Below are 14862 nucleotides of genomic sequence, written 5' to 3'. Positions count from 1 at the left end.
TTCCCATAGTACTGAGAGCAGTGCCCGGCGCATAGTAGATGCTCAGTAACCACCTGTTCAGTGGGTGCATGAGTGTGTCCTGTCTGAAGGGGTAACCTCCATGAGTGGTTTCCTTAGTCATTTGTAACAGTCTAGAGAGATTTAATAAAATTAAGTCCAGTAAAAGGTAATTGTGTGTGTGTGTGTGGTGGAGCTGGAGATGGGAACGGGGATGCGGGGTGGTGAGGGAGGTACAGATATTGAATGTTCCACAAAGCCATATATAATGTTAAAAAATAATAGCTAGGTGAGAACTGTGTTTGAGAATAAATAATTTTGGAAGTAAATAAGTCTGGTTCAGTTTATCAGTTCACTGTAGTTTTTATTTATTCAACATGAAGAGAAAAACATCACAAAGCAAGTGACCCAAAATAGCACATTTTGTGCATTTCTTCAGCCCCTTGGCAGCATCAGGCAGATGTGTTCACTCTGCACTGACTTGTGTGTGAATCTCCCGGCTCTTCACCCGCAGCTTTTTGACCTGGGACTCGGCAATGTCAGCCCGTTCCTCGGCCTCCTCCAGCTCGTGCTGGAGCTTGCGGAATCTGGCAAGATTAGCATTGGATTGTTCCTCCTAAGAATAGAGTTGTGAGAGTTAGACTTTGTGGTTCTCATTGCACTTTTCACAAACAGGATTATTTTCTCAACTCAGATATTTTCTTCTTACGGTTTGTTTGTCATATCTGATTTCAAATGCAGACAGAAGTTGTAACTTCAATTACATTTTTTATTCTAAAGAATGAAAGAAGAAATAGTTTTGAAATGGAAGAGACGAGCTCATTATGTCAAACCCAGGTATACGTGAAGTCTATTTACGATGTATGGACTGAGTGGAAAGGAGGAAGAGACCCATGTGCGCTCGCTCACAGAGGTTAGACAATAAATGTAAGGTCAAATTCTAACTTCGGGAAAATCCCAGTTGAAATGTTTTTGCCATATATTTTGACTCTGGTATACAGAGACGCTGCGGGTGGGGGGATGGGGATAGGAAGAAAGTATGCCCTTTGTTGGTTGGACTTACTACCATTCGTGCCTCTCCCTTTCGTGTTCCCTTTTCTTACCTCTTTCCCACTCCATTGTGTCTGGAAGAGTGGGGAACAACCAGGAAAAGTGAAGCTGGAGAACCTTCCAACACATCCTAATTTGCTACAGCGAATGTGCAGGGATAAGTCCCTGCTGATGACAGTGGTAGTGAGGGAAGGAGTCAGATGGGGTAAAAGATTTCTGTTTGGCTTTTGGGAACAATTGATTTTGTGCATTTCTAGAGGGAGAGGAATATTTATCATGGTGTTAGATTTTCTGCTGGATATTCTTTGCAGCTATCAAGTAAGGTGGGTTATTTGGAATTTTCTTTTTTTCCCCCAACCCCTACAAATTGCTTAATAATAAAAATATCTCGTTTTGAGGTCTTATTCTATAATTAGGACTTGGGGGTAAATTCATATTTATATCATCTCTCTTAAAATAAGAATGACATATTCTTACTTGGTCTCTTTCTTTCTCATTAACACATTCTCTTAATATACTTTCTACCCCCAACGAAGTTTTCTTCTTCCCTCAAGGGCTTAAAGATACTTACAGCCTCCTCAGCTTGTCTCTTGTATGATTTCACCTTTGCCTGTAATTTATCTACCAGGTCTTGCAGCCTGAGAACATTCTTGCGGTCTTCCTCAGTCTGGAAGTTTGACAAAAATGGTCTGCATTGAATCCAACAAAATCAACCCACTACAGGTGGTGAAGTCAATCACTTTGATATGATGGCAGGTGGGCCTGGGATAAATGTGGTCCACTCTGAGGCTTCCTTCATAGTATTAACAGTAGCCACTCTTGTTTAATGTTCACTGTGTGCAGGCACTATATTGGAGAGTTATACACGTCTCTAATCCTTACCTCCCTACTCTGGTGAGTAGATGTTTTTATTCTATTTTACAGGTGATGAATTAAGGTTGAGAGTGTTAGGTAACCTATCCGAGTTTAAAAAGTAAGAGGCCAAACTAGGACTAATACCAGTTTATCTGTCTTTGAAACCTGTATTCTTTCCTCACTTACACGATTTTCTAAAGGCCTTCCTGATTTTCCTAGCTTAGGAAAGGGTCTGTGATAGGTGATTGTGTCATTTGCCCCTTATGTATATCAAGGTAACATGTAGCTATTTGTGAGGACGACATAGTCACCAGGTTTTCAATTTCCCTTTGATCAGGAAGTCTGGATATTCTAGAAAGCTCTTCCCCTTACCTGGTAGGTGAGTTCCTTTACTCTTCTCTCGTGTTTCCGCAAACCTTTAACAGCCTCAGCATTACGTTTCTGCTCACTTTCAACCTACCTCTCCTTCAAGCTCACGTACCTACAATCAAGAAAGATACTTATATAGTCAGTCTTGGGGGATGTTAATTAACTCAGGACCTACTGACGATATTGGGTGGCTGTCCCCAGCCACAGGATAAGGATGGGAGTCAATATACAAGAAGAGAGAAGGATCGGGGAGTGCCGTTTTCACTTCCCGGATTCAGAGAGATTGAGAGACCCACACTGGCCTCCAGCTTCTGGATGTGCTTCTTGCCGCCCTTCAAGGCCAGCTGCTCAGCCTCGTCCAGGCGGTGCTGCAGGTCCTTCACCGTCTGCTCCAGGTGCTTCTTCATCCATGCCAGGTGGGCGCTGGTGTCCTGCTCCTTCTCTGTCAGCACCTCGGGCATCATGGCCGCCTGGTTAAGTTCACAAGAGGCATCAGTGGGCCACCCACCCCTCCTATGCAGGCACACGGAGGGTGCTGTGAGGCTGGTACTAGGCACGCTGATGCTTTCCTCCTTCCCGCAGCCACCACTGATGCTGCATGGTTCCCCTCCCACTTTGCCTCTGCTCAGGCTCCGTCTCCTTCCGTCTCTCCGGGAAGCCACCACTGACTGAATGCAGGGGTGAGGAGAGGAAACCTACTTGCAGGTCCCAAAGGGGCGGCGTAGAAGCCCCTTTCTTATCTCCAGACAGCATCTCTGATAAGAAAGAATGGAGTGCACATCCGTGACGGCCTTCTTGGCCTTCTCCTCTGCATTTTTGGACTCCTGGATAGACTTCTCCACCTCTGCCTGGCATTGGGCTATGTCAGCTGCCAGTTTTTTCTTGGTATTTATCAGGCACGTGTTCTACAAGAAAAATTAGATAAGAGGTTCGGGCTACATTTGGACACTTACAACGATTGAAAGGGAGAGGGTTGGGTGGGGAAAGAAGTCAAGCTCGAGAACGTTCCATTTCTTATTTTTCACACAGGTGAAAAAAAAATTAAAAAGACTTTCATTTTTGATAGGACAGATATCCCAAAACAGGCCCGAGAATTGTACATAAAAGAAGTGAGTAAATGATAAATGTGGACATTCAAATATTTGAGGAAGGATAAATTATTTAGTTAAAGGTGCTGGAACAAGGAAATGGTTGACATAACTATGTGAAATGAAAAATAATTCTCATGATCAAAACATTGTACAGAGTTGTTAGGTTGATGACAAACGAGAAAACATTTGCAATGTGCATTACTGAAAAAATATTTCCTTCCTTAATATGTAAAAAAGACAAATCATTAAGAAAAAAGGGCAAAAGTACAAATAGCTAAGACACACCAGAAGAAATACAAATAGCCAACAAATAGGACAAAAATGTTCCACCTCATTAGTAATCAAACAAATAAGAATTTTTAAAATGAGGCATTTCCAACCATAAAATCGGTGAAGATTAAAAAAAATAATAGCTAAGCACTCTCATTTCTTTTCCCCATGGGAGTAAAAATTGGAACAACTTTGTTAAAGACCAATTTACAACATATCATAAATGTCTTTGCTGTTTTGACCATGAATATATACTTCCAGGAATTTACTTACTTTTAGGAATATTAAGGAAATAGTAATCATGGATATATGTGAAAATTTAGTTATGAAGAAGTTAGTTATACAATCTTCTAATCCTAAAAATTTTTATTGGGAACAGTCTAAAAATATCCAACCGTAGAAGACTGATTAAATAAATGTGCCATAATACACAACTAAAATGGACTGCTTTTCTGCCATTAAAAAACTGTATCATAGAAAACTATTTTAAAATATAGAAATATGTTCACAACACGTTGTTAAATGAAAAAAAGTTGCAAAAGGATTGATCACGTTTACAAAAAATAGCATATTTATGTATAGAAACAAGAACCTAGAATAGGAGATCCCCAAAATGCTAACAATATGGTTGGTATTTTTCTAGTTTTTTGGCTAATTCAAAAAATAGTTTTTAAAGCAAGGAATTTTGGGGGAATTCCCTGGCGGTCCAGTGATTAGGGCTTTGTGTTTCCACCACGCAGGGTGCGGGTTCGATCCCTGGTTGGGGAACTAAGATCCCTTATGCCATGTGGTGTGGTCCAAAAAAATAAGAAATGAAACAAGAAATTCTTTAACTTTCCTAAAAGTAATTATTTCAAAAGACAATCCTAATTTTCTAAGCTTGCAGCTTAAATGTTACCACCTCTGTGAAGCCTTTTCCAGCACTTATATGCAATAATTTGTCATGCCTTGCTCTGATTTCCCCATGATCTTTTATCTTCAGATAAAAGAAAGCTCAGCAATCTGTCCATCTAGAGACCAAGTTATTCCGAGAACTAGGCCTAATGAAAGTTTGTCTTGACCACTAGCCTGGAAGGAGTGGTGGGATCTCCTCTCCATCAAGCCTGGGTCCTGCCTGCCTCCAGGGTGGACCCAGAGTGGAGTGAGGACGGACACACTTGGGGGTGAAGGAGCTGCATGCGGTCGCTGGCCTCCAGCAGCTCGCGCTCCGCCAGCTTGCGGGTGCGCTCCGTCCGCGCCAGGGCCACCTTCCTCTCCTCCGGCTCCTCCAGCAAGAGGCCATTCCTGCGCTCCACGAGGGCCAGCTGCTCCTTGAGGTCCTCGTTGCTCCTCAGGGCATCATCCAGATGCATCTGGGAGTCCTTCACGAGAAACCAGGGGTGAGACCGGAGCCCAGGGCAGGCTGAGGTCCCGCCAGGTCCTCCAGGGGCCGTGCACTCACCTTGAGCTGGCTCTGGACTGAGCACAGGTGTTTCTGGGTCTCTGCCACCTGGCGGTTGGAGTGGCCCAGCTGAATCTCCATCTCACTGAGGTCTCTCTCCATCTTCTTCTTCAGCCTCAGAGCAACATTCCGGCTCTGGATCTCAGCATCCAGCACACTCTGCATGGCCTTTGCTGCCCGCTGTTTCTTTTCAGCTTCTCGATTTCTTCTTCCTTCTCAATGATCTTGCAGTCAAGCTCAGATTTCAGCTGGTTCAACTCTAGCTGGACACGCAAAATCTTGCCCTCTTCATGCTGCAAGGAACCCTGATAAAAGTAGAGGAGTGATTGGGATTGCCGGGGGCAGCCACCTTCTTGAATGAGGTTTTTCATCCCCATTATGATAAAAAGGGTATTATTAGGCTCATTTTACAAATAAATAGAACAGTACTCAAGAAGGTCAAAGAGTTTGCTCCCAAATTGTTACTAGTAATGAAACTAGAACTGAAGCTTTGTTGTTAACAATCTTATGTCTTGAGGAGGACAGAGCATCGTTTTCAATTAGTAAAAATTTTGATTACTGTGTCTTTTTAAATAGTGACCATAAGTCAGGAGCCAACCTCTTCTCAAAAAAGACAGAGAAAGACAGAGGAATTGCTCTCCTGTTATCCTGCATAGGGTAAATTTCCCTAGACCCTCTTAAGCATCCGCCCCTCTCTGGCCACAGCTGGTGATAGCATCAGGATCCTGCACTCTTTGGACCACACAGAATTCCCAGCAGCCAAAGATGACCGTGTATAACTCTCTGTTAAAACTAAGGGATTCTGAGCTGGCTCTCTGGATGTTTAGTGATTGATTGATTGAGTTCTTGCTTTCTGAGAGGAAGACGTTGAGGACATAATGAACAAGTTTATTTATTCAATAGGAGAAATACAATGGAGTAGAGAACACCCATGAGGCGAGGCAGCAGAGAGCAGCTGGTCACCCCCAGGGCGGGGTTGGGGCTGGATTCTTCCCATTGGAGACACAGAGCCTACTGCAGGAAGGGCCACTGGGGGTGGTCTAGTCCCCTTCCTCAGCGCCCCGCCCTCCTTCACATTCCAGACACGTGCCTCCATCTCTTCCAGGGCAGCCTGGAGGTCTGACTTTTCTCGCTGCACTTGCTTCCTGGTCTTCTCCACTTCCTGAAGATTCTTGCTCATTTCCGCAATCTGCATGGTTAAGTCGGAAATCTCTTCTGCAAAGGACAGGCTTGATTTAGGCTGTTTTCACAGGCTCTGTCTGATAGCACAGGCATTTGCCAGGGAATTTGGGGATTGGTGATTCATTCATGACTTTCATTTAGGAGAGGACAAATACAGTGAAACCTTTCGGGGGAGGTGTCAGCAAGACACAGGTGTGTGGCCTCACCTGAAGATCCAGAGGGAGGAACAACAGAATACCTGTATGACCCTAAACTTTCACACGGTACACAAAAGGGTCACAGAGAGGACCGGGGGAGACTACTGTGGAGAAAACACATAGAATCATGGTTTCAGAAATAGAAGGGGCTTTACAGGGCATTGGGTCTGGTCTAGTTTTGTAGGTCAGCGGTCTGAGATCCTAAGGGATCTGGTGACAGGATCAAGGACAAACAGCCATGTAGAGACAGAAACCATGGAAGATATGTTCTGTAGAAGAGCACGGAGCATAGCAGCCCAGCAAACAAACACTCTGTCCTCGAGAACAAGGTTTGGCTCTGACTATACCTTACATTGGGGAAGTTTGGGTCTCAGGGAAAACTGAGTAGATGTGAGGATTTTGTGGGGCATCGGGAAGGAGGAGGCTGTGGCCAAATGGGGGAGGGGTGACCAGAAGAGAAGGGGGGCTGTCACACACCTGTGATAGGGAGAGAGCTGAGGGCTGTCACACCCCTGTGATGGGAAGACAGCTGGGGGCTGCCACATACCGGTGATGGGGAGACAGCTGGGGGCTGTCACATAGCTGTGATGTGGAGACAGCTGTGGGCTGTCACCTACCTGTGATGGGGAGAGAGTTGGGGGCTGTCAGGCACCTGTGGGGCGGAGACAGCTGGGGGTTTTCACATACCTGTGATGGGGAGAGACCTGGGAGCTGTCACATACTTGTGATGGGGAGACAGCTGGGGGCTGTGACTCACCTGTGATGGGGAGAGAGGTGGGGGCTGTCACCTACCTGAGATTGGGAGAGAGATAGGGGCTGTCACCTACCTGTGATGGGGAGAGAGCGGGGGGCTGTCAAGCACATGTGATATGGAAACAGCTGGGGAGTGTCACACACCGGTGATGGGGAGAGAGCTTCGGGCTGTCACCCACCTGTGATGTGGAGACAGCTGGGGGTTGTCACATAGAAGTGATGGGGAGAGTGATGCGGACTGTCACATACCCGTGATGGGGAGAGAGATGGGGCTGTCACCCATCTGTGAAGGGGAGAGGGTAGCGGGCTGTCACGCAACTGTGATATGGAGACAGCTGGGGACGGTCACACACCTGTGATGGGGAGAGAGCTTGTGACTGTCACATACACGTGATGTGGAGACAGCTGGGGGTTGTTATATACCTATAATGGGGACACAGCTGGGGGCTGTCACATACCTGTGATGTGGAGACAGCTGGGGGCTGTCACATACCAGTGATGGGGAGAGAGCTAGGGGCTGTGACTCACCTGTGATGGGGAGAGAGCAGGGCGCTGTGACTCACCTGTGATAGGGAGAGAGATGGGGGCTGTCACACACCTGTGATGGGGAGATAGCTGGGGGCTGTCACTCACCTGTGATGGGGAGAGAGATAGAGGCAGTTACATACCTGTGATGGGGAGAGAGATGGGTAGTTTCACATACCTGTGATGGGGAGAGAGATGGGGACTGTCAAACACCTGTGATGGGGAGAGAGCTGGGGGCTGTCACACACCTGTGACGGGGAGAGAGATGGGGACTGTCAAACACCTATGATGGGGAGAGAGCTGGTTGTTGTCACATACCTGTGATGAGGAGACAGGTGGCGGCTGTAACATACCTGTGATAGGGAGAGAGCTGGGGGCTCTTACTCATCTGTGATGGGAAGAAAGATGGGGCTGTCACATACCTGTGATGGGGAGAGTGCTGGGGGCGGTCACACACCTGTGATGGGGAGGGAATTGGGGGCTGTCAGGCAACTTTGATGAGGTAACAGCTGGGGGCTGTCAAATACCTCAGAAGGGGAGAGAGCTGGGGACTGTCACTCACCTGTGAAGGGGAGAGAGTTGGGGGCTGTCACATACGTGTGATGAGGAGAGAGATGGGGACTGTCAAACACATGTGAGGCGGGGATAGCTGGGGGCTGTCGCATACCTGTTATGGGGAGAGAGCTGGGGTCTTTTACTCACCTGTAATGGGAAGAGAGATGGGGGCTGTCAAATACCTGTGATAGAGAGAGAGTTGGGGGCTCTCGGGCAACTGTGATGCAGAGACAACTGGGGGCTCTCACATACCTGTGATGGGGAGAGTGCTGGTGGCTGTCACTCACCTGTGATGGGTAGAGAGCTGGTGGCTGTCAAGCACCAGTGATGGGGAGAGACCTGGCGGCTGTCACACACCTGTGATGGGCAGAGTTATGGGGACAGTCAAACACCTGTGATGGAGAGAGACTTTGGGTCTGTCACATACCGGTAATGGGGAGAACGTTGGGGGCTGTCAGGCACCTGTGATGCGGAGACAGCAGGGGGCTGTCACATACTTGTGATGCAGAAAAACCTGGTGGCTGTTACATACCTGTGATGTGGAGAAAGCTGGGGGCTGTCACATAACTGTGATGTGAAGACAGCTGGCGGCTATAATATACCTGTGATGGGGAGAGACCTGGCGGCTGTCACACACCTGTTACGGGGAGAGAGATGGGGACTGTCAAAAACATATGATGGGGAGAGAGCTTGTGGTTGTCACATACTTGTGATGTGGAGACAGGTGGCGGCTGTAACATACCTGTGATGGGGCGTGAGCTGGGGTCTCTTACTCACCTGTAATGGGAAGAGAGGTGGGGGCTGTCAATCACCAGTTATATGGAGAGAGCTGGGCACGGTCACACACCTGTGACGGGGAGAGATATGGGGACTGTCAAACACCTATGATGGGGAGAGAGCTGGTGGTTGTCACATACTTTTGATGTGGAGACAGGTGGCGGCTGTAACATACCTGTGATGGGGAGAGTGCTGGGGGCTGTCACGCACCTGTGATGGGGAAAGAGATGGGGACTGTCAGATACCTTTGATGCGGAGACAGCTGGTTTCTTTCACATACCTGTGATGAAGAGACAGCTGGGGGCTGTCACTTACCTGTGATGGGGAGACAGCTGGTGGCCGTCACTCACCTGTGATGGGGAGAGAGCTTGGGGCTGACACTCACTTGTGATGTGGAAAGAGATGGGGTCTGTCAATCAATTTTAATGGGGATAGAGCTGGGGGTTGTCACCCACCTGTGAAGGGGAGAGAGAGGGGGACTTTCACACCCCTGTGATATGGAGACAGCTGGGGATGGTCACACAAATGTGACGAGGAGAGAGCTTTGCGTTGTCACATACCTGTGATGTGGAGATAGCTGGGGGCTGTCACATACCTATGATGGGGAGAAAGCTGGGGGCTGTCAGGCAACTGTCATGCAGTGACTGCTGGGGGATGTCATATAGCTCTGATGGGTAGAGAGCTGGGGGCTGTCACATACCTGTGATGTGGACACAGGTGGGGGCTGTCACATACCTGTGATGGGGAGAGAACTGGGGGCTGTCACTCACCTGTGATCAGGAGAGAGCTTGGGGCTGTCACCCACATGTGAAGGGGAGAGAGCTGGGGGCTTTCATGCACCTGTGATATGGAGACAACTGGGGACGTTCACACACCTGTGATGTGCAGACCGCTGAGGGCGTTAACATACCAGTGATGCGGAGAGAGTTGGGGGCTGTCAGGCACCTTTGATGCGGAGACAGCTGGGGGCTGTCACATACATGTGATGGGGAGACAGCTGGGGGCCGTCACTCACCTGTGATGGGGAGAGAGCTGGGGGCTGTGACACACCTGTGATGGGGAGAGTGATGGGGACTGTCACATACCCATTGTGCTGAGACAGCTGGGGCTGTCAAATACCTGTGATGCTCAGACAGCTGGGAGCTGTCACATACCTGTGATGGGGAGAGAGCTGGGGGCTGTCACACACCTGTGATGGGGAGAGAGATATGGAATATCAAACACCTGTGATGGGGAGAGAGCTGGGGGCTGTCACTCACCTGTGATCAGGAGAGAGCTTGGGGCTCTCACCCAACGGTGAAGGGGAGAGAGCTGGGGGCTTTCACGCACCTGTGATATGGAGACAACTGGGGATGGTCACACACCTGTGATGGGGAGAGAGCTTGGCGTTGTCACATACCTGTGATGTGGAGACTGCTGGGGGCTATCATATACCTGTAATTCGGAGAGAGCTGGGAGCCGTCACTCACCTGTGATGGGGAGACAGTTTGGGGCTATCACACACCTGTGATGGGGAGAGAAATGGGGACTGTAAGATACCTGTGATGCTGTGACAGGTGGGGGCTGTCACATACCTATGAAGCGGAGAGAGCTGAGGGTGGTTACTCACCTGAGATGGGAAGAGAGATGGGGGATGTCAGTCACCTGTGATGGGGAGAGAGCTGGGGGCTGTGACTCACCTGTGATCAGGAGAGAGCTTGGGGCTGTCACCCACCTGTGAAGGGGAGAGAGCTGGGCGTAGTCACGCACCTGTGATATGGAGATAGATGGGGACGGTCACACACCTGTGATGGAGGGAGAGCTGTGGGCTGTCACACACCTGTGATGGAGCGTGAGATGGTGACTGTCAAAAACCTGTGATGGGGAGAGTGCTGGGGTCTGTCACATACCTGTGATGTGGAGACAACTGGAGGCTGTCACATACCTGTGATGGGGAGAGAGTTGGGGGCTTTCAGGCACCTGTGATGCGGACACAGCTGGGGACTGTCACACACCTGTAATGTGGAGATAGCTGGGGGCTGTCACATACCTGTGATCGGGAGAGAGCTGGGGGCAGTCACACACCTGTGAAGGGGAAGGGATGGGGACTGTTACTCCCCTGTGATGGGGAGAGAGTTGGGTACTGACACACCTGTGATGGGGAGCAAGCTGGGGGCTGTCACTCACCTGTAATGGGGAGAGAGCTGTCGGCTATCACACACCTGTGATGGGGAAAGACATGCGGCCTATCAAACACCTGTGATGGTGAGAGACGTGGGGGCTGTCACATACCAGTGATGGGGAGAGCCTTGGGGTTTGTCAGGCACCTGTGATATGGAGACAGTTGGGGGCTGTCACATACCAGTGATTGGGAGAGTGCTGGGGGCTGTAACTCACCGGTGATGGGGAGAGAGCTGGGGGATGTCACACACGTGTGATGGGGAGAGAGCTTGGGGTTGTCACACACCTGTGATGGGGAGAGAGATGGGGATTGTCACTTACTTGTAATTCTAAGACAGATGTCGACTGTCACACTGCTGTGATTGGGAGAGAGCTGGGGGCTGTCACTCACCGGGGATGGGGAGAGAGCAGGGGGATGTCACACACCTGTTATGGGAAAGGAGCTTGGGACTGTCACTCACTTGTGAAGCGGAAAGAGATGGGGACTGTGAAACACTTCTGATGGGGAGAGTGCTGGGGCCAGTTCCATACCTTTAATGCGGAGTCAGTTAGTTGCTGTCACATACTTGTGATGTGGAGAACAGCTGGGTGTTGTCACACACCTGTGATGGGGAGAGAGCTGGGGGATCACACATACCTATGATACAGATTCAGCTAGTGGTTGTCACATCCCTGTGCTGTGGAGACAATGGCGGTTGTGACATACCTCTGATGTGTAGAGAGCTGGTGGCTGTCACATTCCTGTGATCGGGAGAGAGCTGGGGGCTGTCACACACCTGTGAAGGGGAAGGGATGGGGACTGTCACTCCCCTGTGATGGGGTGAGAGTTGGGGACTGACACACATGTGTTGGGGAGCGAGCTGGGGACTGTGACTCACCTGTAATGGGGAGAGAGCTGGCGGCTATCACACACCTGTGATGGGGAAAGACATGCGGACTATCAAACACTTGTGATGGTGAGAGACGTGGGGGCTGTCACATACCTGTGATGTGGAGAGACTTGGGGTTTGTCAGGCACCTGTGATATGGAGACAGTTGGGGGCTGTCACATACCAGTGATGGGGTGAGAGCTGGGGGCTGTAACTCACTGGTGATGGGGATAGAGCTGGGGGATGTCACACACCTCTGATGGGGAGAGAGCTTGGGGTTGTCACACACCTGTGATGGAGAGAGAGATGGGGATTGTCACTTACTTGTAATTCTAGGACAGCTGGGGGCTGTCACACTGCTGTGATTGGGAGAGAGCTGGGGGCTGTCACTCACCGGGGATGGGGAGAGAGCTGGGGTATGTCACACACCTGTGATGGGAAGGGAGCTTGGGGCTTTCACTCACTTGTGAACGGGAAAGAGATGGGGACTGTCAAACACCTCTGATGGTGAGAGTGCTGGGGTCAGTCACACACCTGTGATGCCGAGTCAGGCAGTTGCTGTCACATATTTGTGATGTAGAGACAGCTGGGGGCTGTCACATACCTGAGTTGGGGAGAGAGCTTGGGCCTATCACTCACCTGTAACGGGGAGAGAGCTGGGGGCTTCACACACCTCTGAAGGGTAGACAGCTGGGGGCTATCACTCACCGGGGATGGGGAGAGAGCTGGGGGATGTCACACACCTGTGGGGGAAAAAAAGATGGGGACTGTCAAACACCTGTGATGTGGAGAGACCTGGGGGCTGTCAGATACCTGTGATGCGGAGACAGCTGGTGTGTTTCACATACCTGTGATGTGGCGACAGCTGGGGGTTGAAACATAACTGTGATGGGGAGAAAGATGGGGGCTGTCAGGCTCCTGTGATGCGGAATCAGCTGGGGGCTGTCACATACCTGTGATGGGGAGAAAGCTGGGGCCTACCACTCACCTGTGATGGGGAGATAGCAGGGGTCTGTTGCACACCTGTGATGAGGAGAGAGCTGGGGGTTCTCACTCACCTGTGATGGGGAGAGAGGTGGGGCTCACACATACCTGTGATGTGTAGACAGTTAGTGGTTGCCACATACCGGTGATGTGGAGACAATGGGCGTTGTGACATACCTGTGATGGGGAGAGAGGTGGGGGATATTAGGCTCCTGTGATGCGGAGACGGATGGGGGCTCTCAGATACCTGTGATGGGGAGAGAGCTGGGGTCTGTCACTCACCTGTGATGGGGAGAGAGCTGGGGGCTGACACACACCTGTGAATGGGAGAGAGCTGGGCATTGTCACTCACCTGTGATATGGAGACACCTGGGGACGGTCACACACCTGTGATAGGGAGAGAGCTGGGGGTGTTAACATACAAGAGATGTGGAGAGAGTTGGGGACTGTCAGGCACCTTTGATGCGGAGACAGCTGGGGTCTGTCACATACATGTGATGGGGAGACAGCCGGGGGCCGTTGCTCACCTGTGATGGGGAGAGAGCTGAGGGCTGTCACACACCTGTGATGGGGAGAGAGATGGGGACTGCCACATACCTGTGATGCTGAGACAGCTGGGGGCTGTCACATACCTGTGATGCTGAAACAGCTGGGGGCTGTCACATACCTGTGATGGAGAGAGAGCTGGGGTCTGTTACTTACCTGTGATGGGAAGAGAGATGGGGGCTGTCAATCCTCTCTGATGGGGAGAGAGGTGGGGACTGTCACTGACCTTTGATGGGGAGAGAGATGGGGGCTGTCACATACCTGTTATGGGGAGAGAGCTGGGACTGTCACACACCTGTGGTATGGAGACAGCTGGGGACCGTCACACAGCAGTGATGCGGAGAGAGCTTGGGGCTGTTACTCACCTGTAATGGAGAGAGTGCTGAGGGCTGTCACATACGTGTGTTGTGGAGTGAGATGGGGACTGTCAAACACTTGTGATGGGGAGAGAGCTGGGGGCTGTCACACACCTGTGATGTGGAGAGTGCTGGGGGCTGTCACATACCTGTGATGTGGAGACAGCAGGCGTCTGTAACATACCTGAGATGGGGAGAGAGTTGGAGGCTGTCAGGCACCTTTGATGCGGAGACAGCTGGGGGCTGTCACATATATGTGATGGGGAGACAGCCGGGGGACGTCACTCACCTGTGATGCGGAGAGAGCTGGGGTCTATCACACACCTGTGATGGGGAGAGAGATGGGGACCGTCACATACCTGTGATGCTGAGACACCTGGGGGCTCTCACTAACCTGTGATGGGGAGAGAGCTGGGGGCTGTCACTCACCTTTGATGGTGAGAGAGCTGGGGGCTGTCACACACCTGGTAAGGGGAGATGGATGGGGACTGTCAAATACCTGTGATGGGGAATGAGCTGGGGCTCACACATATTTGTGATGCGGAGACAAGTCGTGGCTGTCACATACCTGTGATGTGGAGATACTGGGGTCTGTCACGTACCTGTGATGGGGAGAGAGTTGTGTGCTGTCAGGCACCTGTGATGTGGAGACAGCTGGGGGCTGTCACATACCTGTGATGGGGAGAGAGTTGGGGGCTGTCAGGCACCTGTGATGGCGAAGGAGATGGGGATTGTCAAACACCTGTGATGGGGAGAGACCTGGGGTCTGTCACATACCTGTGATGGGGAGAGAGTTCGGATCTGTCAGTCTCCTGTGATGCAGAGACAGCTGTGGGCTCTCAGATACCTGTGATGTGGAGAGGGCTTGCGGCTGTCACTCACCCT

General features: G+C 50.4%; 1 protein-coding gene and 1 long non-coding RNA gene across 2 annotated transcripts; both read right to left on the bottom strand.

The window, feature by feature from the left end:
- Positions 1-335: 335 nt before the first annotated feature.
- On the bottom strand, positions 336-2552 carry LOC309653492. The gene is made up of 3 exons (XR_014259223.1): positions 2275-2552; positions 1619-1714; positions 336-613 (listed from the first exon to the last, which is right to left on the bottom strand). It is a non-coding gene; the product is annotated as an uncharacterized lncRNA (long non-coding RNA).
- Positions 2553-2933: 381 nt separating this feature from the next.
- LOC309653493 (myosin-13-like) lies at positions 2934-5241 on the bottom strand. Its single transcript, XM_082478444.1, has 2 exons — positions 5074-5241; positions 2934-3176 (listed from the first exon to the last, which is right to left on the bottom strand). Exons 1-2 carry the CDS (start codon positions 5236-5238, stop codon positions 2967-2969), a joined length of 375 nt encoding a protein of 124 aa, XP_082334570.1. The 5' UTR covers positions 5239-5241; the 3' UTR covers positions 2934-2966.
- Between the last annotated feature and the right edge of the window lie 9621 nt (positions 5242-14862).

Source organism: Balaenoptera physalus (genome assembly GCF_965194825.1).
Source record: "Balaenoptera physalus genome assembly, contig: HAP1_SCAFFOLD_375, whole genome shotgun sequence".
NCBI lineage: Eukaryota > Metazoa > Chordata > Mammalia > Artiodactyla > Balaenopteridae > Balaenoptera > Balaenoptera physalus.
Note: the sequence above shows the minus strand (reverse complement) of the source record. Positions and strands in the feature narration are given on the sequence as shown.